Source organism: Anser brachyrhynchus, assembly GCF_964034855.1.
Source record: "Anser brachyrhynchus genome assembly, chromosome: 3".
Taxonomy (NCBI): domain Eukaryota; kingdom Metazoa; phylum Chordata; class Aves; order Anseriformes; family Anatidae; genus Anser; species Anser brachyrhynchus.
The window spans coordinates 120270754-120295394 of record NC_137696.1 but is presented as its reverse complement, the minus strand read 5'-3'; the positions used below and the strand labels follow the sequence as shown (position 1 = coordinate 120295394).

Genomic DNA, 24641 nt, shown 5'->3' with positions numbered 1-24641 from the left:
CACTATAAACTAAAGCTATTATTGAGTTCTGACTGCAAACAGTAATCTACAGGAATCGAGAAAATTTGGAAAAAAACAAAGCAATCGAGTTGCAGTTGTTTTGTGGTTTTGTTTGTTTTGAAGAAGGGTCCAGGGCAAGTGCAGGGATTCTGCCTCTGCTCCCACTAAAAGTCAGCAAGTTTTACTGTAATTCTAACACACGGGAAAAAAATAAATTGAAAGCTGCCCAAGTAAGATTTTCCTGAAACAAGGAAAATTTCTTACTTCAAGTATTCAGTGAGTTAATGGAAGAGGAGTTACCAGTTTCCTTACTGTTAGCTTAAGGATACAGTGCCTGCTGAAGCCAACTGGACCCACACAGAAGACATGAGTGTAGTGGGAAGTTCAGATGGCAATAGCCTACTGAAATTTCATTCCATTCTGTAAGATGAACACTGGAGGTTAGCATTATTTTCATATGCTGCTAATTCTTCACTATGGAACGCTCCCGTGGACTGAAATGGAGACATGTTACTTAATTAGAGAGCAGACTGGGACCTTGTGAGACAGCACTAATGAACTGCTGCAGTTCACAAAGCAACAGACTGCAGCCACCCTTCCCTGAAGCTTCTCCCCTGCATCCCCCACCTGGGCACTGACTGTTCCCCTCACAGCCACACAAATTACTGGCACATTTTAGCTCCCTTTTGGACAGCACCACACAAAAATAGTGCCCATCTCCACTATTCCTGTTACGGAAGGGGCAGAGTTATGAGGAAGAGGATTTTTTTTTATGCTAACTGTTACAAATCCCAAATGTTCTAATCCTTTCCATTGACATTAGAGCTGTATTAAATTTAGCTGAGCCTTTGTAACTATTTTTGGAGGCTTTTAGCATCCAAAGGGGCTATTCACTTTTATTCATCTAAAGCAGGGCTGGCCAGCTCAAGCTGTTCAAGACCTGCATGTGGCTCAAAAGGCTCCCGTGTGCCTCCCACGCCAGGGCATATGAGTAGTAAAGGAGCTCAGCAGGTGCTGGCTTGCCAAGCAACCCGTATCCCCAGCCATGGGGGAACAAGCCAGCAGACACTGGTGCTCAGCCCTACTAAGTCAAGACCCCAGCCCCGTACCACAATGGGAAGATGACACCTGAGATGACATCAGGAGAGATGATTTTGTGATTTAAGGTCAAGAAGTTAGGCCAGGATTAATCGGACATAAGAGCTTCCACGGCACCGTTAATGTATTCAAATAACAAAAATCCACCCAAACCCCAAAGAATAAGCTTTCTGATCACCTTTACTCGCCCCTCAAGCTACTGTATTAAAAGTGAGCCAGCTTTAAAAAGGGCACATGGCATTACAGCGGCACTGGCCTTCAGCCAGCCCTGGCACCTCACACAGAGGTCACTTAGACAGCTCTCAGCTCCTACCACAAACCCCACTGATATACCCCACTCCTTACCCAAACCAACTTGCCCTGCCGTGAGGAAAAAGGAAGAACCCACACATGTCAGAACTGCACGCGACTGGAGCTGTTCACGGTGTTTAACTCTCAAGAGCCAGCCGATAGGAGACAGCAGACCCTGTGAGGACAGCCACGGCGTGACGAAGGGTGGGCGATCGCTTCCACGGGGCGCTGCCCTGCGGGATGGGAGCCGCCGCTCGCTTCAGCTCGTAAGCAGTCAGCACGAGGAAACGTGCAATTCTGACAGGCAGTGCTCTCCAGAACAGCCAGAGGAAAGCCACTTGAGCTATAAAATCATTTTAAATATCTAAAAAATGTTTTGGCATAGCTTGGAATAAAATCTCAGTTTCTTTAAATGGATTTCCTGCTGGTGCACGTAAGTGACATGTAACCAAAAAGCGTTAAGGTCACAGCGCAGTGACAGAGATCTTCACTGATGAGCAAAGCCCCCGAGTGTGCCTACGTGCTATAAGGTTTGGAATAGGTCAGAAACCAGCTCACACAGCCCAAAACTCCCTCTCAGAAGTTTACAAACAGGACTCCTCTGTACGGCTCCTGCTACGAAGAGTTGGCAGCTCCCGAAGCTGACAACCTGCAGGAGGATCCACTGCTTTCTTGTGAGGTGCCAGCAGGCTTCGTGATGGTTTTATATCCCCACAGCTCACACCTCCACCTGCCCACGACGGACACTCAGTGCTGCAATAACGGGTCCCAGCAAAGCAGGGTCCCAGCAGTAGCTCTGCCTTTCCATGGAAAAGTTTTCATCTCCCAGAGGGTGACCGGGAGCCAAGCAGCACACACACCCCAAATCTCACCCCAAAACCCACCTCAGCGGCTCCCAGGCGGGGACACGACGGCTCCATCCCCACCTGCGGGGCTCCTCCGGCCGCACCGCCTCCCCTCACCCCGTCCCCTGAGGGGACAAACCCCACACACCGCAGTGCCACGACCCTTTTTAGGGCGGCGGCAGAGCCCTGAGGCGGGGATAGCCCCGAGGGGCTGCTCCTCTCTGCCTAGCAGCCCACAAGATGGGGTCAGGGCGCTTCCAGGCGACCCCCCAGCCCCGCCGCCATTTCGGGGGCAGGACCCCTGTGGAGACGGGGGGTCCCCTCAGAGCCCCCCCTGAGGGCAGGGCGCTTACATAACCCCTCAAGGCTCAGCAGCGGCCCTGCCCTGCCCTGTCCTTACCTGCTGCTGAGGCTGGCTCGGCCTCGGCCGCCGCCCTTCCTCCCTTCTCCTCCTCCTCTTCTCCTCCTGCTGCTGCTGCCCGCGGCCGCCCCGCGCCGCTGAGGCGAAGGTGGAGGAGAAGGCGGGCGGCCAGGGGAGGCCGCCAGCCAATCGGCAACGCTCTTTCTCTAAACAGGCAGGAGGGATGACCAATAAGAATGGGAGGAGGGTGCTTAGCCCCGCCTCCTCCCCCCCCCTCCCTTCTCTGGGGACGCCGCCCGCCCTCCGCCGCTTGGCGATGGGGAGCGGGGGGAGATGGGGATGGGGGCGCCTCGTGTGGGGACAAGGGACAAGGGGGGCACCTCACATGGGGACAGAGGAGGGACAAGGGGCAGAACCTCGTCCCCAGAGAAGGGGTAGGGAGATGTGGGGTGGGATGTGGTATGGGGATGCGGCACGAGGAGATGTAGGGTTGGATGGGGGTGAGGAGATGTGGGGTGGGATAGGGCGAGGAGGCGTGGGGAGGGATGGGGTAGGGAGATACGGGGTGGGGGTGAGGTGAGGAGACACGAGGGGGGTGAGATGGAGATGTGAGGTGGGATGGGGTAGGGAGATGTGGGGTGGGGGTGAGGAGATGTGGGGTCGGATGGTGGTGAGGTGAGGACACACGAGGGAGGTGAGATGGAGATGTGAGGTGGGATGGGGTAGGGAGATGTGGATTGCACAGGGGATGAGGAGAAGGTGAGGTGAGGTGGGTGAGGTGAGATGTGAGCTGGTGGCGTGGGATGGGGTTGGGGTGGAGATGTGAGGTAAGATGGGTGAGGTGACGTGGGGTGGGGTACGGAAGAGGCAGGATGGACTAGGAGATGTAGGTTGGGAAGGGGTGAGGTGAGATGGGTTGGGGTAAGGGAGCAGAGAGGTGGGACAAGGTGGGGTGGGATGCAGAGAGGAGGGCAACCATGATAGATGCCCACATAGTGCTAGCACACCTCGCAGCAGTTTTAGTAACAACGCTCTTAATGCCCCCCAGGGTGATTTTGTGGGACCTAAATGCCCCTGGGGATGGAGCTCGCAACCTCCATTCCCTCTTCTGGCCACTGACAAGCAAAGTGGCCTTAAAGCAAGCTCCATCTGGAAATGGATACATTTGAAGTTCTCATCTTCAGAGAATGATGAATAAGATGTATCTCCCTGTTACAGACGAGGCCAGAAGCTGCATTTATAGGAGTCTTGAGGAACATCAGGGTTACAATGGAAAAAGGCTGATGGCAGTCATGATTTTAAAACGAAGAGAAAGCATTCAGATGACCCCAAGGCATGGTTTATTAAAGGAAGGGCTATTTGCTCTGCTCCAGATGTACGTGGGAGACTGCTAAGCTTCAGAGGCTAATGCTGATTTTCTGTGGTCTCTTTGCTTTGGAATGTAATAATGTGAAGGGATTTAATCAATAGGGTGATACAGAAACATAAATTGGTTTCTGTAAAGATGGCTTTGAAAATCTATAGAATGTAAGGGAGAACTAGAAGGCTTCTATATAATTCATAAATATCCTATAAAATACATGGGAAGAATAATTCCCCATTTGTTAAATAGACCATTTATAGCAGCACTTTCCAATAATAGCAGGTGAAACTTGTAAAGAATGAGATCGATACGGAGATGATCCCACCTCATCTCTACAAATACCTAAGAGCAACGCATGAGAACAGGGTGTACGTGGTTGTACCTGCAGCAGAAGGGTTTCCTCCTGGTCCCATTCGCTAAGGACTAACTTATACCCTGATGCATAACTGCTCTAGAGACCTTCCAGGCTTTCTTCTTTGCTTCTATTTTTATTTTTTAATATAAAATATGTAACTCTTTTACTACTGATAGCAGTAATTTATTATTTCTTTATTCTTGTGCCCAAAATATTATGACCGTGACCTTATTGCTTTAGGCACTATGCATAAGAGAAAGCAAGCTGTGGAAACAAATCTGTTACAATATAAGCTGTATTAGGTTTTAAATCAATTGATATGCTCATTTTTTTTTTCTAAGAATAAACCTGATAGGATATCTTCCTTTGTCTCCATTTAGATGTTTTTCCTTTGTCTTGTTTTACTGTTCTGAGTAGGAAGAGCACCCACCATGCTTCTTCTGTCCCACATTTTATGTCGCACACTTTCCTTGTAACTTCTTGCCCCAATACCTCTCGATTGTCTCTTGTTCACAGTAACCAGTCTCAAGTTTTATTCTCTATCCTCCTATTTTCATATTAGAAAGAATATTTTCATTGGGATGAAGTTTCCCTAACATTTGTTTTCCTTGTATTAATACAGGAATCTCTACAGTTATGAAAGCAAGCTAATCCACATTCAGAAAAAACAGGAACACCTAAGCCAGTACTTTGGAAATGCTTTTGTGTGCATGCAGACATTTGCTAAGGTGAGTGGGGAGAAAAGCCCAGATTTCCACTTTTTACAATAAAAAGTCCATCAGATTAAATAATAACAAGAGTGGCAATAATTTTGGGGTTTTTAATAGCTCTTTTGCAAGCATTAAGTTTTTCTATCAGAAAAGGTCACCAAATACTGTGTTATTTAGACTGGAAAAGCAGAGCTGCAAAAATAAGAGCGAGAGCAGCAGGGAGAGCTTCCTTCCTGGAGTCTCACTGCTCACCCTCTTGGGCCCCGGCGCTATTCAGGGCATGCAGCCTCTGTGGGCACCCTGTGCTTCCGAAATGCAGTGGGCATCTTCCCCCAACCCGAGCGGTTGCAGAGTGCCAAAACCTGGAGGAAGATGAAATTATGGAAAGAATACCAAAGGAGGTGATGAAACAGCTGCCACTCGCAAGATTTGCCAGCAGCGCTGAAGTCCTGCCCCCGCAGAACTGAGTGGGAGTTTTGTTACTGATATCTCACGGTGCAGGCTTGGACCATCTCCTCCAAATCCTGAGCCACTCGTTATCTTCGGTTTGCACCTGCTTCTTATCTACAAATTTAATCTGTGAGCAAAAATGGCCTCCCAAATGTACTGGAGCAATCACAGTGGCTTGGAACACAACTGAAGCAGTGTAAGCGGTCGTGTTTGGCCCTGGCTGATCACCAGAACATTAACGTCAGGAAGTAATGTCTCAAAATCATTAGATTTTCAAGAAGCGAATGGTCCTTTTACATTTCTGCTCGCTGGGATAATCTCTTTGGCCAGATATGGATTATGATTTCTTACGAATGGTTCAGTCCAGAGATTAGAGTGGATAAAGCAAGTCAAATTAATGTTGACTGTATCAGCATTAGCATACCCTTGATTGTTTCTGTTACTTTTTTAGAATATAAAAACACAGCTAGATCCATCTAGCTCTGTATCTTGTCTCAGCAGCCAAGACTGGGTGCTTAGTGAAACAGTGTAAAAATAGACCATGTATTCTCCTATTTACCTTATAATTTCCCAGCAACTGGTGAGTTAGACACTTCTGGAACTCCGGTCTTATCCAAGCTCCAGTACCTAGCAGCTACCAGTGGCCCTGTCCTCTGAGAATTTGTCTTATCTCTTTTCTTATCTCTTTTGTGGATTTGCTTTCCACAATGTGCCTTGCCATGGTAATTCTTCACCGTGTAAAAACAATTTCAAGTCTGCTTCCTGATTGTTTTGCTAAATGTTCTTTTGTTATGAGAGGCAGTAAAGGAAATGTGTTCTTTAACCATCTCTCCATCACTGTTTTGCAGATTTTAATTGTATTTCCCTTCAGCTATCTCTTTTTCAAGCTGATGTGCTTTTCTTTATTTCCTATATGAAAGCCATTCCATTCTTTATTGCCGTTCTCTCTAAATTTTACCCCCCAAAAGTTTTCTATAAAATGCTGATCCCACTAAAACAACTTGAATTTAGCAGGAATAGGCAAGAGCGGTGTGGCTGGGGGCCTCAGAAGATCTCTGAGCATATGAGCGATAGGGCCCTGTGACTTTGGGGCTCCCTCCTTCATCTAAGGGGACAAATCCTGATTCTTAGCACTTGGTTCGCCTTTCTGATGACTCCCTAGCCCCACACAAATATGCCAGAGAGCTGTCTGCTTTGACCCCTAGATCTCTTGCAGCAAAAAGCCACAGCTCGAACCAGACTCTACGCATGGATAGTTGGGGTTATTTTTTCACGTGTGCATTACTTTGCACTTATCACCGCTGAGCTACATCTGCTGCTTTATCACCCAGACACTCAGTGCAGCGAGACAACATTGCCTCGACACCTCTTCAGCTCCGTTCTGAATACGTACAGCAAATGCAAAGCAGCTGAGATACAATGCATTGCAGATGGTTACAGAAAAATGCGTAAAGCTGAGGCCAGCTCTCCTTGCCTTGCATCTACAGAGCATTCTGCACGGCTGTGGGGGCAAGATGAATGATTCACTGCAACCATGAAAAGTGCCTGCAGAAAGGGAGAACATCCTTCACTCGCTGTATAGTTTCAGAGCCTGTAATACCCCTGTGCATGATTCTCCCGGAGGTGCCGAGAAGCCCACGCTGCTGCTGTGCCCGGGGATGCAGGTTTTCTCCAAATTTGATACCTGGAGCCCAGGTGTGTGGGAAGAACTTGTGGCACCGCTGTCTGAACCCCTGAACTCTCAGCACTGCCATGGGACAGCCCCCGTACTTGGGTCTGTTGCTCCCTAAACCCTCTCTTTGGTAAATCCCCGTTGTTTCTGAGCATCTCCAGGGGCAGACAGAGGTCAGACAGGAGGCTGGTGTGCTCTAGGGCAATGAGAACAGCAAGAAGGAATCTTCATATTTTCCATCCACTTCTGAGAGTGCCTGAAAAAAAAAGTCTTTGTGATTTGACATTGCAAAAATTCCACATCTAACAAAAAAGTCCCACAAAACAGAGCTTTATTATTTTACAGCTAGCCCTCAGTTTTGAAGACAACAAAAATGCTATGTCCCAATTTCTGGTTAAGGAGTATTTTTAACCAAGAGATGTTTTTTTAGCCTGGATGAATGATAGATCAAGGGGAAAAATGAGTTTCGGTGACTTTCAAAACAGTCTCCATTTCAAGAAAGAAAAAACAAAAGGCTTTTGTTCCGTAACAAAAACCATCCTTAGAGTACAAGAAGTACAAGCACAGTTCTTTCTCTCAAACCTGAAACATTACGGCCAGACACAAGGACATTTTCATTTTGAACGAGGTGTTCACCTATGGGCTACCTGTTTCTTTGCAGCTATCCTCCCGATACAAAATTGAGGCAGGGAATTGCTGACTGTGTCTACACCTGCTCCCCAAGCTACAAGCACCTCACCGTGCGAAAGGGGGTGACAAGCTGCAGAGGTAGGATGTTAAGAAATCAGTTTCTTTATTTCTTTAAAAGCTTTTAGCTTCTCCTTGATGCCCTCTTCCCAGTGATCGTCTCTCTGCAGTCCTACACGAAAAGACCTTGCTGTTTATTTTATAATGGGTTCGCTAAGGCCAAGGCCTGTGCAAGCTACCACGTAGATTCGAAAGCAACCTTGAAGGTATAGTCACAATTTGACAGCACAGGTGATAACATCAGCTCAAATTCCTCATGAATAAACTATGGTTTGCTGCCACGCGTTAACAAGTAGAAGTGTTTGATTTCTAGGATTTACCCAATGTACAGGGAGCCAAAACATCTGGCTTGTCAAGATGATCATAAGCTTACAGAGGGAATGACAAAGATGCCAGACAAACAAAATCCAGGAAATAAGCACAGCCTAACCAGAACATAAGCTCAGTCTCTAAACCTACCGTCTCACCTTTCCGCTGCACTGTTTTCTATCTTTTTTTAGACTGAAATTCTCTGGGGAGGAACCTTTACGTATCTTAGGAAGTGCTCAGCACCACAATGGTACGTAACAAGCGACTCTTCCCACCTCTCCTGCTATTTCACAGATTGTGATGAGAATTATTAGAAGTGACTTGCCCATTGTGACCCAAATGGAAATAAAAAAAATGCAATGAGCCATAGCTATGTGACCTCAAGCCAAACGCTGCAAACTCACGTACCTAAATATAGACACCTAAATGAATGGCCTGATTTTCAGAGGCACTGTGCAATTCTGGCATTTGTAGGTGCTCTGAAAAATCAAGATGCTTCTTTAGGCATCTAAATATAGACTGAACTTCTGAATATATTATTTAATCTGCTTCAGAATGTAAACAACGAAGAAAAACAAAGGTACTACAAATATTATTTGTACATGTGCTAATTACCAAGCCACACAGTATAATCAACTGCAAGACACAATTTAATCCTATAAAGTGAATAGTGTGGTAATTATTGTTTATTAATTGCAGTGAAGGAGAATTTAGGAACCCTAGTTCTGAAGCAGTGCCAGACAGGTTTGATAGACAAGTCCATTGTGTCTTTGCTTTTTATTCATCTTTATCCATAATTATAGAGACGAGCATAGAAAGGCTTTCAAAAGTGTCAGATGAAGGGGCTTTTGTTTTTTATATTGCGAGATCATAAAAAAAAAATTTACATTTAATTCGCTGAGTGATTGATACTCTTAAGGGGGGTGGTTTCCTTCTCTTTCTGAAACTTCGTTTATTATTCTGACACCTCTAGGCAACTGTTGAAGGCATAATTATAGCATTGGAAGCAGAGGAGTGTGAATGATGAGTTATTAGTCAGCAAATAACACCACACAACATTCAGTTAACAGAAAATAAGCCGCCCAAGTAGATAAGTAACAACCGAGACTATATTTTTGTTCCTGAACTGTGAAGAGAAGTAAAGACATACTGCTTTTCTCAATATTTTTACTAAAACATGTTCTGGTTAGGGACAGGTGGCCCCTACGTGGTGCCAGTGCCTACGTGCTACCAGCCCTTGTGCAAGGTGAATGCAAATGGAAAATGGCAAAATGGAAATGGTCCTCATGATGCAAATGTTCCTGGGGAGCTGCAGCGTCCGTGAGACTGAGTCCTCATGGCAGGACAACCTCTGAAGAGTGCTCTTCTCCCACAGAAACCGGAGGGAAGTCTCTGCCCCTTCTTCCAGCTCTCCCTGCAGTGTGACAGAGCTGCAGGAGAGGCAGGCAGTCCTTCCAGGCACTATATTCTGTTGAGGCACTGAGCTGCCAGTCTTACCCCTCTCAGTGTTGCACTCTGAAAATCTTGAAGGAAAGCGTAAGCTGGGCAAAAAAAAAGGGTGAAAAAGGGCACTAAAGAAGCTCGCAGGGAGGAAAGAAGCAGTGAGAGGAAGCTAAAAGGAAAGGGAGGGAACAAGCAGAGCCTCCAGGCTAGCTTCTACCTTGGGGCTGCTCCAGCGTCAGCTCTGGGATGAAACCTGCTGTGAATTCGTCACATAAATCTGTTCGCAGAAGGAGCCCGTGCTAGAGAGGCTGCCGTCCCATCCACTATGGTGCTGACAACGGGACAGCCCCAGCCTGCTTTGCCCAGCTTCTACCTTCCACCACCTCCCAAAGATGCCATGTCGTCCTGTCTCTGTGCAGAAGGATAAATTATCTTGTCATGGGCAGATCCGTGCTGGCAGGTGTGGTAGCTCAGGGCAGATGCTTTAGTGATTGCAGCTCTTGCTATGTTCTGTCACTTGGATTTGTCCATTGTCCAGGCTTAGGGGCACGCAGAGAACTCGTTATCCAGCTTGTTCCTAAAGACCCCCATGCTGATGTGTGAAACGCGTGCCTGCAAAACCTCTGAACCCAACGGCCGGAATCTGTAAGAAAATATTAGCCCAAACGGCAAGGCTGGATTTGTTGATTAATACCCGGAGGACAGAATACGACCATCTCCTGGTGATTCAGGTCTTCTTTCAGGTATTTTAAGGAACAACCAGAATGTTTTGATGAGACTGGCTTTTAATGAAGTGGTGCTTGATTTAAGTTCACGGTCAGCGAAGACCAGTTGCCAGGCTTTCAGACAATAAAACATCCTTCGGTTTATTTTTTCAGAAAAAAAAAGGGAACTTCAAACCTCAGTTTTAATGCCTGTAAGCACTCTTGTCATCATCCTTTTATATCTGCATATTATTCCAGTTCTGTAAACAAGCTTAAAATAGTAAATGCTAATACCAAGATTTGGCCAGAGGAAGAGCACCAAAGGCAGTATCTTCAGCTGTGACGAATTACCTAACGTGTAGAACTCCCTCACACTCTACTTTGTGCCTTGCAATGCTCAACTACTCATTTGAACCTGGGAATGACACCCAGGCAGCCGTGCCACGATGCCGGCAAACATTTCATTTTCTTTTGGTCTCAAGTAAACAGAAGGACCCACTTAATGGTTTTCCGAGCGATGATGGTTTTCAGAACTGGGACGGGATAAAAAGGTCAATGCCTTGAAATTGCCTCTGGATCTGTGTCAGCAGTAACAAAGACCAACATTACGAAACTTTTGTATTTAGTGGAAGAGAGTCATGTCCACTTACGATGGAGATCTTTGGCACGAGAAAGAGTAACAGAGCCCTGTCTTCAGCCTGGAACACGCTTTACCAGTACAAGACCCCGTATCTAGAGGAGACTGGAAATGGGTCTGAGAGTCTGCATCCTCAGAGCCTCATTTGGCACTTATTTGGGTCAGATCCAAGACAGAACCAAAGAAAAATTGAATGCCAAATCTTGCCACTCCCTAATCACACTCTGCAAAAAACAAGATCCTCTGTAGCCTTAGGCTTCTTCAGCCCGCTGCGATTACTTGATCATAGAATCATAGAATATCCTGAGTTGGAAGGGACCCTTAAGGATCATCAAGTCCAACTCTTGATACCGCACAGGTCTACCCAAAAGTTCAGACCATGTGACTAAGTGCACAGTCCAATCTCTTCTTAAATTCAGACAGGCTCGGTGCAGTGACCACTTCCCTGGGGAGCCTGTTCCAGTGTGCAACCACCCTCTCTGTGAAGAACCCCCTCCTGATGTCGAGCCTAAATTTCCCCTGCCTCAGCTTAACCCCATTCCCGCGGGTCCTGTCACTGGTGTTAATGGAGAAAAGGTCTCCTGCCTCTCGACACCCCCTTACGAGGAAGTTGTAGACTGTGATGAGGTCTCCCCTCAGCCTCCTCTTCTCCAGGCTGAACAGGCCCAGTGACCTCAGCCGTTCCTCGTACGTCTTCCCCTCCAGGCCTTTCACCATCTTCGTAGCCCTCCTCTGTACACTCTCCAACAGTTTCATGTCCTTTTTATACTGTGGTGCCCAGAACTGCACACAGTACTCGAGGTGAGGCCGCACCAGCGCAGAGTAGAGCGGGACAATCACCTCCCTTGACCTACTAGCGATGCCGTGCTTGATGCACCCCAGGACACGGTTGGCCCTCCTGGCCGCCAGGGCACACTGCTGGCTCATATTCAGATGCCTGCTAAACACCGCCTTGTCTGACCAGTATCATACCCTTAGGAAAGATGTTTTCTGCCTTTGTAAACTCTTTAAGAGATGCTTTATGGAAGTGGAATGTCTGTATATGGAATTCAGGTCTTCAGAGTTTTCTGATGTATGTTTTGCAGACTCCTCAGGTTGCCTTTTCTGCCTCTCTCCACCCCAGGAGTGCAGAGATGACAGATCAAAAGCTGTTTCAGAGAAATGCACAATTTTGTTTTCAGAACTATTAATATAGAAATGTAATTTCAGTCCTTGGATAACACAGCTCCCTTTTCTGATCTGCATTTTTACCTCATTTCAGGTGGAAATCTGCTAGATTTCACTTCAACCCGCTGCAGAAAGGTACAGCAAGCTCCAAACAGCCATCCATTACTGAACTTCATTTTCCTCAGAAATAGGGGAAATGTCTATCAGGAGATGTCGTAGTTCCTCTCCAGCACAGAACTTCTCACGTCCAAAACCCATGTCATCCGTTTCAGGTGTAAAATCCCACTGGAGCTCAGGCCCAGTTGTTTGCTCATTTGCCGCAACTCCTCCTTCCTCACTTGTCTTTTTCAAAGCTGCAAAGATTTAACAATAACAGTTGTGTTGTACATGGACGTTAAGCTCATTCGATATTTGTTGGTACTTGGGAAGGATGATGTATCAATCTTCTAAGGCAATAAAACCAGCACACAAGTAGAAAAGCCTGACAGAACTTGAATTGGAGTACAAATGTAGTTATTTTCTCATAGGAAGCTACTAGATAACCTTCTAGATAGCTCTTACCAAGTGGTTGGTTTTGTCACAGCATTTTTACTTACCAAGAAACATGCCCAAAGCCTTGAGTTTCCAAGCTTTGCACTGAACACAAAATATTTCTGAGGATTCTGGGATACAGCTGTTACATCAACATCTTAAGACGTGTGAACTCAGATATTTCAAGTATTTCTTCTGAATGTTTTGACTGCAGCTCCGCAAGGAATGTGGTTCATCAGTAACGCAACTATGACCGTTCCCATTCAGAAAAGCGCGTAGCTTACCCAAAGCCTTGCAGCCAGCCATTGCTAGCAATAAGCGGGCTCTGATGAGTGTGAGTAACACAATTTTTAATTCAGAGAGTTTGCAGCAGCGGGTAATTATCGTTATTACCCCAGTTTGTAGATGAAAAAACTGAGTCACTGAGGGATGAAGTGATTCGCCCAAATCGCACACTGAGTCAATAGCAGAGCTGGGAATAGAACGCAGAACTCCCTGCCTCATCCATTGGAGCCCTCAGATAATATCATCTTTGTAAAGACTTCGGTGCTATAATTATCTTCCCGGGACTCTCATGGAAACAAGATATTTATAACTCCATTAAGCCTTTCCTAGTAATTTTATGATCAAAGTGAAAAAAATAAATCATCTTGTGCCAATCAGTCGCATGTCCAATGTCATTCAGAATGGCTACACGATGAAAGCTTCTCCTTGGTTGTTTCAATTAAACGCTTGCTATCTGTTGAATGCCTTTCCTGTGTCTAATTCCCCTTCCACTGCATACCAGCGGAGAGGAAATATTTTTTGCCATGTGATGAACCACGCATTTAGAATGTACCAAATAACTGGGAAAGATGCTTGTTGCCCGTTAAGCCTACTGGTTTATGCTATAAATGTGTTTTTTTTTTAATGTTTTTCCTGAAAGTGTTTAACATTTGCCAGTTTCCCCTAAAATGAGCAAAGCTACCCCAGCATTCCCTCCCACTAATGCTTGCATATTTAAAAAAGTACAAGAGATGCCAAGACTAACCAAGAAACTGGTGAGCAATGAAAGCATTGGGACCGTGGCTTAGCAAAGCACTTAAGCATGTGCTTAAACTAAAATCCGGTCGTACTCTGCAAACCAATCGTTTGCTCAAAGCAAAATAAATGCTTGGGTTTTGCTTGGCACAACACTTAAGCACGCTGCAGAACCAGAGCCATTAAATTAATTTCTGTTTGAAGGGAAGTCATTATTTTTAGCTTACCTCCCAATAGCTCCAGCCATATCTTTTGGTCCCTGAGTATCTATTTTGAGGAGATGTATGTGCTAAGCCTAAACCTCTGGTTTCTGTGACAATCAGCGGCACAGAAACGATTGAATGCCATTAGCAGTGCAAAGAAAGAGCCCACTTGAAATACTTGACTGCTAAGCACAGATGAGAGGGGCCTCCAGTGAGGCTCATTAGAGGGAAGACATAAAAGAAGGCGCGATTATTCTGGGAGGTGGCTGCTGATACGGAGGGTTATCTTTTCGCTCTGTGACTGAAGAAGGTTCACTTGCAGTAGGTCAACAATTTTAATGCAAAATGTTTTGATGAGTCTTCTGTCAAACAGTGTATTTCCACAGGAAATTTATGATTTCAGGGAAGATGTTTCTACTTCCCTCAAAAACATCAAAAATTTTTTTATTTTTCACTTCTTGTAACTGCAGATTTGCTCTCAGAAATAGGAATTACTTATTCCGATATAATTTAATACCAACATACAGTCCTGGCCAGCCCAGTGTGAGGGCTTTGCTCGGACAGATGTGGCCTATGGCATGTTTGAGGTGGAATAATTGCATTTTCAAAGATGTCCCTTTAACATCCATACTTCATGCAGAAGGGAGAAATACAAAGATAGGTGAAAATACATTTCTTTCTCACCCTGGTGGAAGTGGTATGAATAAAAAGCTCGTTGTGACTCCTACTAATACACAGAAAAGCTTTCTAGCAGTAGGAATAGCCAGGTAAGAGAGCAAATCACCTGTGGAACTTCAGCATTGTCATTTTTAAAACCAGACTGAACAAGCACTTGAAGAATTTAGAAACCGTTCACCCAATCCTGAGTAGAGCAGAGTGATGACCTTTTAATAGCATTTAACCCTGTCCCAGGGGTAAAGTGCTATTCCTCCCTCCCCCAGAAGCTTCTGAATTATTTCCAGGTAGAAGACCCCATATAGCTCTATCACTTGACTACCACATTGCTTTACTAATCCGCCTCACATGCTTTTTTTCTACCTAGGAAAGTATGGCAAGTGCACGGAGCTGTCACCCACAACAGAGCACGCAGGCAGGCAGCAGTGGGATTCCAGAGAGTCAAAGCCACTTCTTCATGTGCTTGTTTGGTATCTCTCTGGGTGTCAAGTGCAGGTACTGCTCCTTTCCTCTCAAAAGCCTAAACTTGGGAAAAGAAAAAAAAAGAGAAAAAAAGAAAAAAAAAGCCCTGCCTTCACAGACAATTATTTTCATAACTGATTATAGCCTGCTAGGGAGTTGCTATATCTGGCAGCCTCACAGAAACGAGGCTGCTGCAGCTCTGTGCCCGCAGGTCCAGCCAGGAGTGGGGCTGAGCGGGGATTTCTGGCAGGCACACGCACTAACATGCGTGTAACGTGTACAGATGCTGACGGCCACACACATCAACACGGGCAGAAACACCGAGCACTCCCACAGCCAGCACCAGTGGCCTCATCCTGCTCCCCTCCCTGGCAGATTGGGGTGCAGGTCTGCGAGGACAAAACGCATTTATGAACATCTATTTACAACGTGGATCCCTCCAGATGCTGGTCATGAATCCTTACTCTCCCCAGTTGCCCCAGTCCCTCCAGCAGCCAACTCCTGCTGGCTCACCCCCAGAGCCACGCAGGCCACTCCAGCCACTTGCCAGCTTGGCAGGCTGGATTCTCGCTGTGCTGATAAGGAACATAGCCAGACAAGCCTAACGGTCAGCAGCCTGTTCACATGCAACCAACTCTTTTTATCCCTGTATCCCTTCATTTTCCCACGTTTGTTCCTCCCCAAGCCATCCAGATCCTTCCCTTTCCCCACCTTTGGTTCTTCCCATCAATATCCCACACGAATTCCCGTGCAATTTAGATGCTCCTCTTGGTGCCCATGGGAGTCACCCCTGGACACAGGGCTTCGGCTGCCTTTTATTCAGCGTAACCAAACTGACGCTGACCTTCAGGTTAGACTTCCCTTTAGGGACCTTTGACTTGTAGTCAAGTTTGCCATCAGACAATTTTGCTTTTATGAGTTAACCTCTCTTGGGAAAAAAAAAACATATTAAATACAAAAACACTAAATGGAAAAATAAAAAGAAATGCACATTGGAAATAGTTGCTTAGTTTTGCAAAACTACAAGTTACCTGGACAAATATTATGGACATCTCCAAATGTTAGAATTAAAATACATACTTTTGGGTGATGACCATTGATGAAAACCAACAGAATAGTTCTCAGTTACCAGAGCAATTCTGAAACAGCAGTTAAGAGTGCAACTCCTGTAGAGTTAAGCATTATAAGCTAAATTAAATGTTGGATGAATTGTTTTCCAGACACATAAATCATTAAAGTTTGTTAAATTGTCGTGTCTGTAACTGAGATAAGCCAATCATTTAATGAATTATACGAGTTATTTTCCTATGGATGTTATTCACATAGTTTCAAGTGTTTCTGAAAGTCCATTTGTGTTTTTTTTACAAATATTTCTCAAATGATGAATAATCTTTACTTGAAAGACTAAAAATAAATGACCGCTATTATTGTATATGAAATCTGACAGCAGTTAAAGTGTTGGTATCTGAACTTATTTGACAGCTTCCTTGAACAACTTTTACTAGGTGTTCTTTATAGGATTACAGCTTTTTAGATTTGTGCAAGTTGTTCTGTAAGTTGTGTCAAAAGTAAAAATGTTCTAGACCTCAGACAAGCGATCTGAAGAACAGCGATGGCTTTTCTTGCAATCTCTGCATTGGAAGCCAAACATCATGATCAAGCTTTCATTGCATATTTATGCAAGGTCCAGTTCTGAATCCTGTGGAGCAAATAAAGCTCAGTGAAATGTTAGGTGCTCCAGTGGAACAACACCCCAGTTACTTCTCACACTTGCAATTGTTCTGTTACCAATGCACTTTATTTGCAATACGTTGGCCCCAGTTATAGGCGGGGTAGGCCAGATCCTCCATGACCTATACAAGCAACAGGACATAAGTGATGCTACTTTATGGTGGCCGAGGATCTGATCCAGAGGTCTCTGCTCAGCACCTTCCTGGCTTTTGTGCACAGCAAAGCCAGGGAACCACAGAGAGTTACCACTGATTTCTTAGCCTGAGGCACCACCTTCATCTTGGCTTGAAGAAACCCACAGGAAGCAGTGATCTGGCATAAGGGACCCGTTTTTCTCCTGGTTCTAACAAAACTTCCATGCTGGATTTCCAAATGTAGCAGCTTTTTGTCCTGCATGTTTGCTGGGTAAGTTTAGCGTATCAGTTAGACTAGCAAAGTATGCAAATAATTTGGCCCACTAATTCTGAACGCAGCAGAGAGCTTAATTTTTAAATACTAGGAGGTAGGCAATCAGGAAGAAGAGCCCAGATATGACTGTACTGTCATGGCATACACAGAGTACGTACAGCATTCCAAGTTGAAATTGAGAACTTTCATGGCAGAGAACCTATTTGAACACGTAGGGTACAGAATCAGCTCAGCAGTGCGTTCATGCAGCCGGGGCTGGCAAAGCAAGGTGAGTTCGTACTGGGCTGCTTTCATGCTCGGCATTTATACTGGACCCGGAATGGTGCCAGGGGTTGCTGTGTCCCCACCAAATGTAAAGGGCTCTGCAAAAAGAGGATCGGTAGAAACATGAAGTTAGTTCACTTAACGGAGCTATCACCTTGCTTTAATATTAAGATATTACCGTGTTCTTGGAGCTTTGGCCTTAAACAGTCAAGACCAACCACAGAGAGTATTTCTTGGCTTTGCTGAAGCCACTCGTTTACTTTTATTCCACTTACTCTGACAGAGAATGACATGTGAGATCTTAAGAAACTGATGGTTTGGGATATTTTCACCAGCATAATTGCCTGTGGGTGAAAACCCAATTTACAATCAACTCCAGTGAGAGCTGGGATGGCAACGCACCACCAGTCAGGATGAGGCAACCTTCCGCCCTGTTCTGGTGGGAATGTGAGATCAACCTCTCACATTCTTCAAGAATTCCTCGACTTCCAGCCTAAAGGGCAATGCTAACAAAGCCCAGACCACCCTTAACTTCTCTCTCTTCTCCTTGGCAGTTTAGCTACAGGGCATGTGTGTCATGTTTAGGCTGTGACAGCACACACGTCTATTCCACAGCAGCTCGTGTTTATGAGGAACCACGATTTCTGGAAAGTGGAAAGGACACTTTAAATGGGAAAGGAAATTGCTGCTGAGAGGAGTGACCATGCCACTCTCTCTTAATGGTAAAACCTTTCAGTGCTGCAGTTGCTCCTGCAGTCTTACCCTGATCATTTTTCTTCCACCGCTCAATATGTAACGGAAGAGCACTGAGAACACTGCATCTGCTTTCATGCCTGCTTCAAGTATTAATAATCCAGTTCCATATTCATTGGCTTTGTGAATGGCAGAAAGTAATTATAAAACTTCTTGTAATGTTTAGGCAATAATGAGACAAAATACTCTCAGGGGTGCATTCTTGTACAGACAGCACAGCCCCATTGGATCACTGGAGTTACTCTGGGTTTTCTGAATAAAAGTGAAGATTGAATTATTTCCTATATGTTTTTAAATGTTTCTCTCAGCATTTTGCTTCAGTGTAAATAAGCACAGTCGAGAATGGCTGTTCAGCTGAGCACGGTGAATGAAGGACATAAAGATGTGGAATGCTAAATAAATGCACGGATCTTTTACCTCCTTTGGTACCGCATCCAAAAGCACAAATTCGTATTTGTATAGGAACAGCACAACAAACAACTGGATTTCCATGATAGCAAACCACCTGCAAGAAAAGAGAGAAAAATGTTCGATATCCAGCCCGATGACCACACTTGTGTTATTATCAGAGAAGAAAGAGATTCTCTTTTACACATTTTAAATTCCATGCCTTAGATCTGCTGATAAACATCTGCAGTAGGAAAAAAAGCTGTGGCTTTGTTCAGCTTCACTATTCAGGGCAGAACATGAATGTAGCGGCTGCCCCTTCTTTCTGGTGAAACTTTAGAGCAACTCTATCCCTCTGACACCCTATTTTAAAACAGCTCCTTATCATTAGGGTTTTTTCCACTGTGTAAACATTTATGTTCTTCTAACACTTGCTGACTTGAAATAACTTCCTAGGAGTGAGAAGCCAGTCAAATATAGAAAAGGCTATATGACTAATTGTGCTATATAAAGTTATATAATACAGCTGGGAGCCTGATGACATCAGAGTAGATGTGACAGCGGGAGTTATTACTTAATGTGTCAGCATTAGAATGCAGCATGAAACCCAAGGGCATGATTTTTTTTTTTCTCTAACATGCTCAGAAAGCTCTTAGTCAGTGCAGAGAAGATCTCAGATAACTACAGACGAACTCTTCTCAGCTATTATTTTTTAATATCAACACGTACAAGAGCTTTCTGCATTCAGCCACTTGCGTGTACCTGTGCCAGGTCAGGGGATTACTCATTTGCAGAATTTAACCATATGTCTTAAATAACTAGTTAAAAGAGTCATAGTGCCTCGCTCTTCTACACAGTTTATTTTCCACTGTCTGAGAGATGCTGGAAAACTTGGATAAAAAAGCTATTGGGGAATTCACCGGGGAGAAGGGCACATGACTGCACGTGGCATCCGCCTGGATTTGGCCTCGCAGGTGTGAAGAGGGAGCTAATAAATCCCACGAGACCCAAGATAACTCCTGCAGAGCTGTTCGGATCTGCACACTGAGCTGCCCTGTGCTCCAGAGTGGGAGGATGCTTGTTTGTTTTGGCGTAGCTTGAGACCCAAATTATCTCTGTGATTTCACATTGCAATTACCTTGAGATGGGGAGCTCTTGGTGACCTTCAGCTCAGGGGAGAGCTGTGCAGAGCTACAGGAATGGAAACCAGCTCCGGCCAGGCAGGACTTGCTGGCCCAAACTCCATGCCAGCACAGGGGGCTCCTTTCAGTCACTGCACTGTTTGCATGGTGCTGCAATGGCTCCTGATGCTTGGGGTCCTGCCCCTGCACCCCACCCTGAGATCCCACAGTGCTTTTTCAAACAGGCTGCTGCTGCTTCTCCTCTCTGCAGAGATGCTGAGGCAGAGGGATTGTAACACACACGTCTGAGGGCAGCCAGAGGGAGAGCTCAGGAGAAACCAGGACTGAGAGGCAGGACTGCAGCGTCCCAGTGCGTCCCTCTCTCCCTGTCCACGTCATACTGAGCACAACCCGTGAGCTCTCTTGCAGCTGAATGCCCTTTAGTCTCCACTTGCCTTTCATATTCATAACCGAGTCCTAAAGCAGTTTTCCTCCAGGAGCTCTGAGTCACAGGTGCCTTCCTGCTCTATTTAGTGACAAGGGGGCCGACAAAGATGCACTTTCTCAAGTCTTGTCCCCAGTGCACTGCTGTGCACTTGTGTTGTGCCGCAACCCAGGAGCCCAGCTGGGCATTGAGATCCTGCAGTAAACGGAGTCTGAGAATGAAATCACAGCCCTTCTGCTGAAGGGTTTGTAACATCAGTGTAACATCAGAGACAATGGACGGATCCATGCAAGATAAGCACCAGCAACAGTCTCCTGGTTAGACAAAAGTCTTGTTAGACTGGAAGCTTCACTGCCATCAAACTTTTCCCTTTGGCACAGAAATGGCTTTGTGGGAGCTCTTCCCATGTCAGTTTGCTAGATTATTTAACAAGTTATTTTCTAGCTTTCAGTTCAATTACATTAGCTTTTAATTTCATGATAAGATTTTGCAATATGTAGAGAAAATGAAATGTTTAATACATTTCATTTATAAATACCAGTACTGAATTAAATGAAAACTCATCTGAAACCTCAAGTAACATTGTTTCATTCAGTTATACCAAGGACATCTGCAACCTGAGATCTGGAAACATCCCTTCATTTAATTTCCTTTCTTCCAGGACTACCACATTATTATTTCAGAATCACTACGGAAGAGTGTGGAGGTGTGTGATATCATGTGGCCTGCCAAAGGCTTTGAAAGGACTTTTTGTCTATCAGCAAGTGAAAGACTCTCCATCCATTGTCTAAGTAGAAATGTTATCATTTTCTTTTGAACCACACATTTATTTTAGAGATGTTATCAGAGTCCAGAGAACAGCCTGAACAAAGAAATAGGTCAGTGTATATAAAAAAGCAGCTTTCAGAAATGTTATTTTGCAGCTTGTCCTGTACCTGTGGATGCCTCTTGTGAATTTTGCTGTTGCCCTTGCAGGGAATGAGGCTGTGCTCAGCTCGTATTTAGCTCAGGAATATTGGATAAGCCATGGAGGTACAGCAGTGAGTGAGGACTTTACTTTGTCAAGCCAAAAGAGTGGATGCAGATTTATTCATTTTGCCTATGTATATACAGTGTCTTCACAAAGTTTATCTGACACTCATGTCCAGCCTGCTATAGGGTACAGATTCAAGAGTCTGTTTCCTTCCAACACCCTCTGGCTTCCTTGCTACACGCGGGACTCTTGGATTAAACCAACCTGTTTTAAGGATTTTTGGTTATTTGCTGCCTAGGGCAGACCAGGTTCTGAAGGCAGAGAACTGAGCAAAGCGATGTTTTAACACAGAAACAAGGAGCAGCTGGCTCCCTGGGATTTGTTCCAGGAAGAGGGACCACAGAGAAAACAGCAGAAGGAATGCAGGAAGCACTGAGGCTGGCATTGCTGGGGGAATGGAGGAGACAGGATCTGCAATTTAAGCCATCGTACAATTGCGTGGGCCTTGATGGAAAGACAAGAGACTTAAACAGAGAGGAGCCATTTAGGACATTTGAAGATTAGCAAAGATGGCAATGGCATGGAGGATGGAAAGAGAGGCTCAGACCAGAGAAACGTTAAGTTAGTTTGGAAGTGGTTTATGGTGACTTAAAAGCCTGCTGTGTCTGTAAACTGGCGTATCTGAACATGGAACAACTCCCTTGATGAAAAGGTGCCTCCAGCAGCAGCAGAGCTCGGCTCTTCTCCCCAGGGAATATCCCTCGGTACACTAGTCTCAGGTTCTGCTTTTACATCGTGGCTTAACCTGCTTTTTCCAGGAATGAAGCCACTTTCAAATTAGTTTAAATAAGGTCCAGATAATACTGAACATTAGAACATTGACAAAGCAAAACAATGAAAACACTCTATCTCCAAGCATAAGGGGAGCCCAGTTCAAGAGGGTTGTTCTCTGCAGGGTTTGGGAATAAATAAACCCCAGCTGTTTCACTGACCTTCCTGGACACTGATGCTTCCCTCCTCCAAATGCCACAAAGCTGTCCAAGAAAGCATTCTTCTCTAAATTTGCCTCTTTCCAACGATCCTGTGGGAAGAAATTTTTTTTTTCCAAATCAGCCTTATATAAATAAAGCTTAACTTTATTTCTCCAGGCTAAAAATGACCTTGAACAGCTAATCCTCAATACAAAGTTGCAATAATACCATTTTTTGAGTTCAACCTGTTAGCGTTAAAGTCTGTATTCAAAAGTCAGCAATAACTCAGGGAAACAAATGATGGTCCCATTTGAAATATACTGAGCTGTCTCGAAGTGCTGGAAAAGTTTTCAAACTCCCCCCTAAAAAGCATTCTTCCTATACATTCCCATTTTTCTGAATCCCACTTCTTGAGCTATTGACATGCCCATAAAAATGTGACCTCCTCTTAAATAAACACACGTTCAAAGCAACTGTTCCGCCAGTGCCCTTCCTCAGCCACCACGCTGTATCACAGCACACAGAGGGCTCGTGCACATCTTTCAGGCAAGCCATTTCTCAGGTGCTGTGCACAGGAAAATCCAAGGTGTATGACCAAAATGTGAGGATTACCCAGCTCCATCCTCAGGTGCAAGGCAGTGTGTGAGAAAATGATTCACAACTAACAAAAAGAGCCTGTCTGTGCCCAGAGGGCTCCTTGTTCCAGAGAAAAAAGGAATAACAACAGGAGCAAGGCAATATGGGTTAAAGTTTGGGAGGACTGACACTGACAGAAGTACATTTCTTGAATTTTGGGTGACAAGCTATGCCAGCCTCCAGAAACTCAGCACAACTCTACCAACGCCTCCGAGTAACTTCGCTAAGTTTTTTGTGGCTAACGCTTCTGATGGAGCCCTTAGAGAAGCTGCAATCTTCTGTTTGTTTATCTTGGACTTTTTTCAGCTTGGGTTGTTTAGAGCTTTCTGAAGAGGAAATCTGTTAGCATGAAAATCTAATAAAAGCACGAAAAAAACTGAGGTGATGAAACAAGGCAATACAATTTGGAATGACAGTATCCAAGGGTAACTGCCCTTCCTCGTGGAAGAAGTACAAGCTTTAAACAACACGCTAGCTTGTTTTTTTAGGAAGGAAATTACTAGAGAAATAAGTTGCTGCATCAGGGTTTCTACTCGGGGTTTCAAAGATGCAGGAATAGGTATGAGGGATTTCAAATTGGTGAAGAGTTTGCTAGCAGGGGAATTTTGTTTGAATTACTCCTTGATGTATTTCTAAAAAAAGACAGACTGCTCTGTAGAGGATGGTGCTAAAAAGAGCAGCTACAAGCCTGCCCACACGGCCACCTGGAGTGGGATAATAAGCAAGAAACTCTAGATGAGCTACTAAATTAGCAGAGCTAATACGTACCAGAAATCATCTGACTGGAAGGACCAATGAACCTGGGTAAGTACATGGAGATGAGCTATACAAACAAATGCCACGGAGAGGAGAGGACTTGGACCTTGTTTCCACACTGAAGTCGGCGGTGTCCTTCTATGGTGGGCTTTGAATCGAGACCAAAGTGATACAAAGCTGTGCAATGTTATCTGGAACAGGTAACTGAACTTCAAAGTCTTGCTTATCCCTAGAGGCCCCTCCTGTCTGTGCACATCTTCTCTGTATGTGAGGCCACCCTCCAGCGGGTGGGAAATACCCAACTCGAAGCCAATTTGTCCCCGTGCTTTTGTTGTGAAATAGGTGAAGAGGAGAAAAGACAGCAAAACACCCACAGTAGGAGTGACAACTTACAGGTTTGAACATTTCTGGGTCAGGAAAGTATTTTGGATTCCTGTGCAGCCAGTACGGAGACAGCATCAACATATCACCTGCAGGGACGGTGAAATTCTGAAAAGGAGAAAAAATCCTGAAGAAAAGAGAAAATCATGGGTTCAGCTCACAAAGCAATCTCTCCTCAGGACATCTCTCCCATTAGCAGCAATTCCTGGTGCAGGTGGTAAAGCCATGGTGGGCTTATGACACGTCTGAAGCTTCTTGCTGCTGCCATTTTTTCCTTAAGGGAGGCCTAAACAGTGGAGAATGTGGCAAGGCTATTTTTGTTCTGATTTAGTTTTTCAAGTGTAGAAATAATAGAAACATTATTTCTGTCTTTCCTGCTTCTTGGTATGACTGTACCATGTGAACTTATTTTTTTTCTAAATCTTTTGTTCAGCATCTCCTTCAAAATGCAAAGAAATTCATAGAAAGCCTTGTGTGACAGTAGATCTCCGTGGGACTTCATTACTTAAATGGGCAAGAGTGCCGATTCCTTAAGAGAGTGTTTTTCCCTCACGCATTTATTTGTTAGACTCCTGATTGCTGGCACTTTCCTTCTGAATGAAGGGAACAAACAGAAGAGGAGCTTTATCAGTTACTCAATTATGGTTCCTTCTACTGTATTTATTGTATATGGTTCCTGTTTAGCATACCTTCAGCACTGTATCTCTCAGTTCAATTCCATTCAATTTAAATTTAATTCATAGCTGAAGGTAAGACTGTGAGCAAGAAAAGC

General features: G+C 44.9%; 2 protein-coding genes and 1 long non-coding RNA gene across 13 annotated transcripts in view; 1 reads left to right on the top strand and 2 right to left on the bottom strand.

Moving 5' to 3' along the window:
- Positions 1-2778, bottom strand: part of RCAN2 (regulator of calcineurin 2) — an 87775-nt gene extending 84997 nt beyond the window's left edge. The window contains exon 1 of one of the 4 annotated variants that reach the window (XM_080587409.1): positions 2635-2778. The gene's annotated coding sequence lies outside the window, so the exon portion shown is untranslated. The remainder of the gene's footprint in view (positions 1-2634) is intronic. The other 3 variants (XM_080587411.1, XM_080587410.1, XM_080587412.1) reach the window with 3 other exon arrangements.
- A 105-nt stretch (positions 2779-2883) lies between these two features.
- On the top strand, positions 2884-12383 carry LOC308193135. Of its 5 annotated transcripts, none has more exons than XR_013949405.1 (5): positions 2884-3029; positions 3814-3970; positions 4936-7913; positions 8393-8451; positions 12247-12383. It is a non-coding gene; the product is annotated as an uncharacterized lncRNA (long non-coding RNA). The 5 variants fall into 5 exon arrangements; XR_013949406.1 differs by lacking the exon at positions 12247-12383 and having other exon boundaries at positions 4936-5041; positions 5201-7913; positions 8393-11265; XR_013949407.1 differs by lacking the exon at positions 12247-12383 and adding an exon at positions 9392-11265.
- Positions 4483-24641, bottom strand: part of CYP39A1 (cytochrome P450 family 39 subfamily A member 1) — a 38261-nt gene continuing 18102 nt past the window's right edge. For all 4 annotated transcript variants that reach the window (XM_080587388.1, XM_080587390.1, XM_080587389.1 and 1 more), the window contains 5 exons: positions 23882-23977; positions 22118-22206; positions 18617-18704; positions 12237-17544; positions 4483-7401 (listed from right to left, as the gene is read on the bottom strand). In XM_080587388.1, coding sequence (XP_080443514.1) covers positions 17473-17544; positions 18617-18704; positions 22118-22206; positions 23882-23977 — 345 coding nt within the window. In that variant the 3' untranslated portion in view covers positions 4483-7401; positions 12237-17472. The remainder of the gene's footprint in view (positions 7402-12236; positions 17545-18616; positions 18705-22117; positions 22207-23881; positions 23978-24641) is intronic.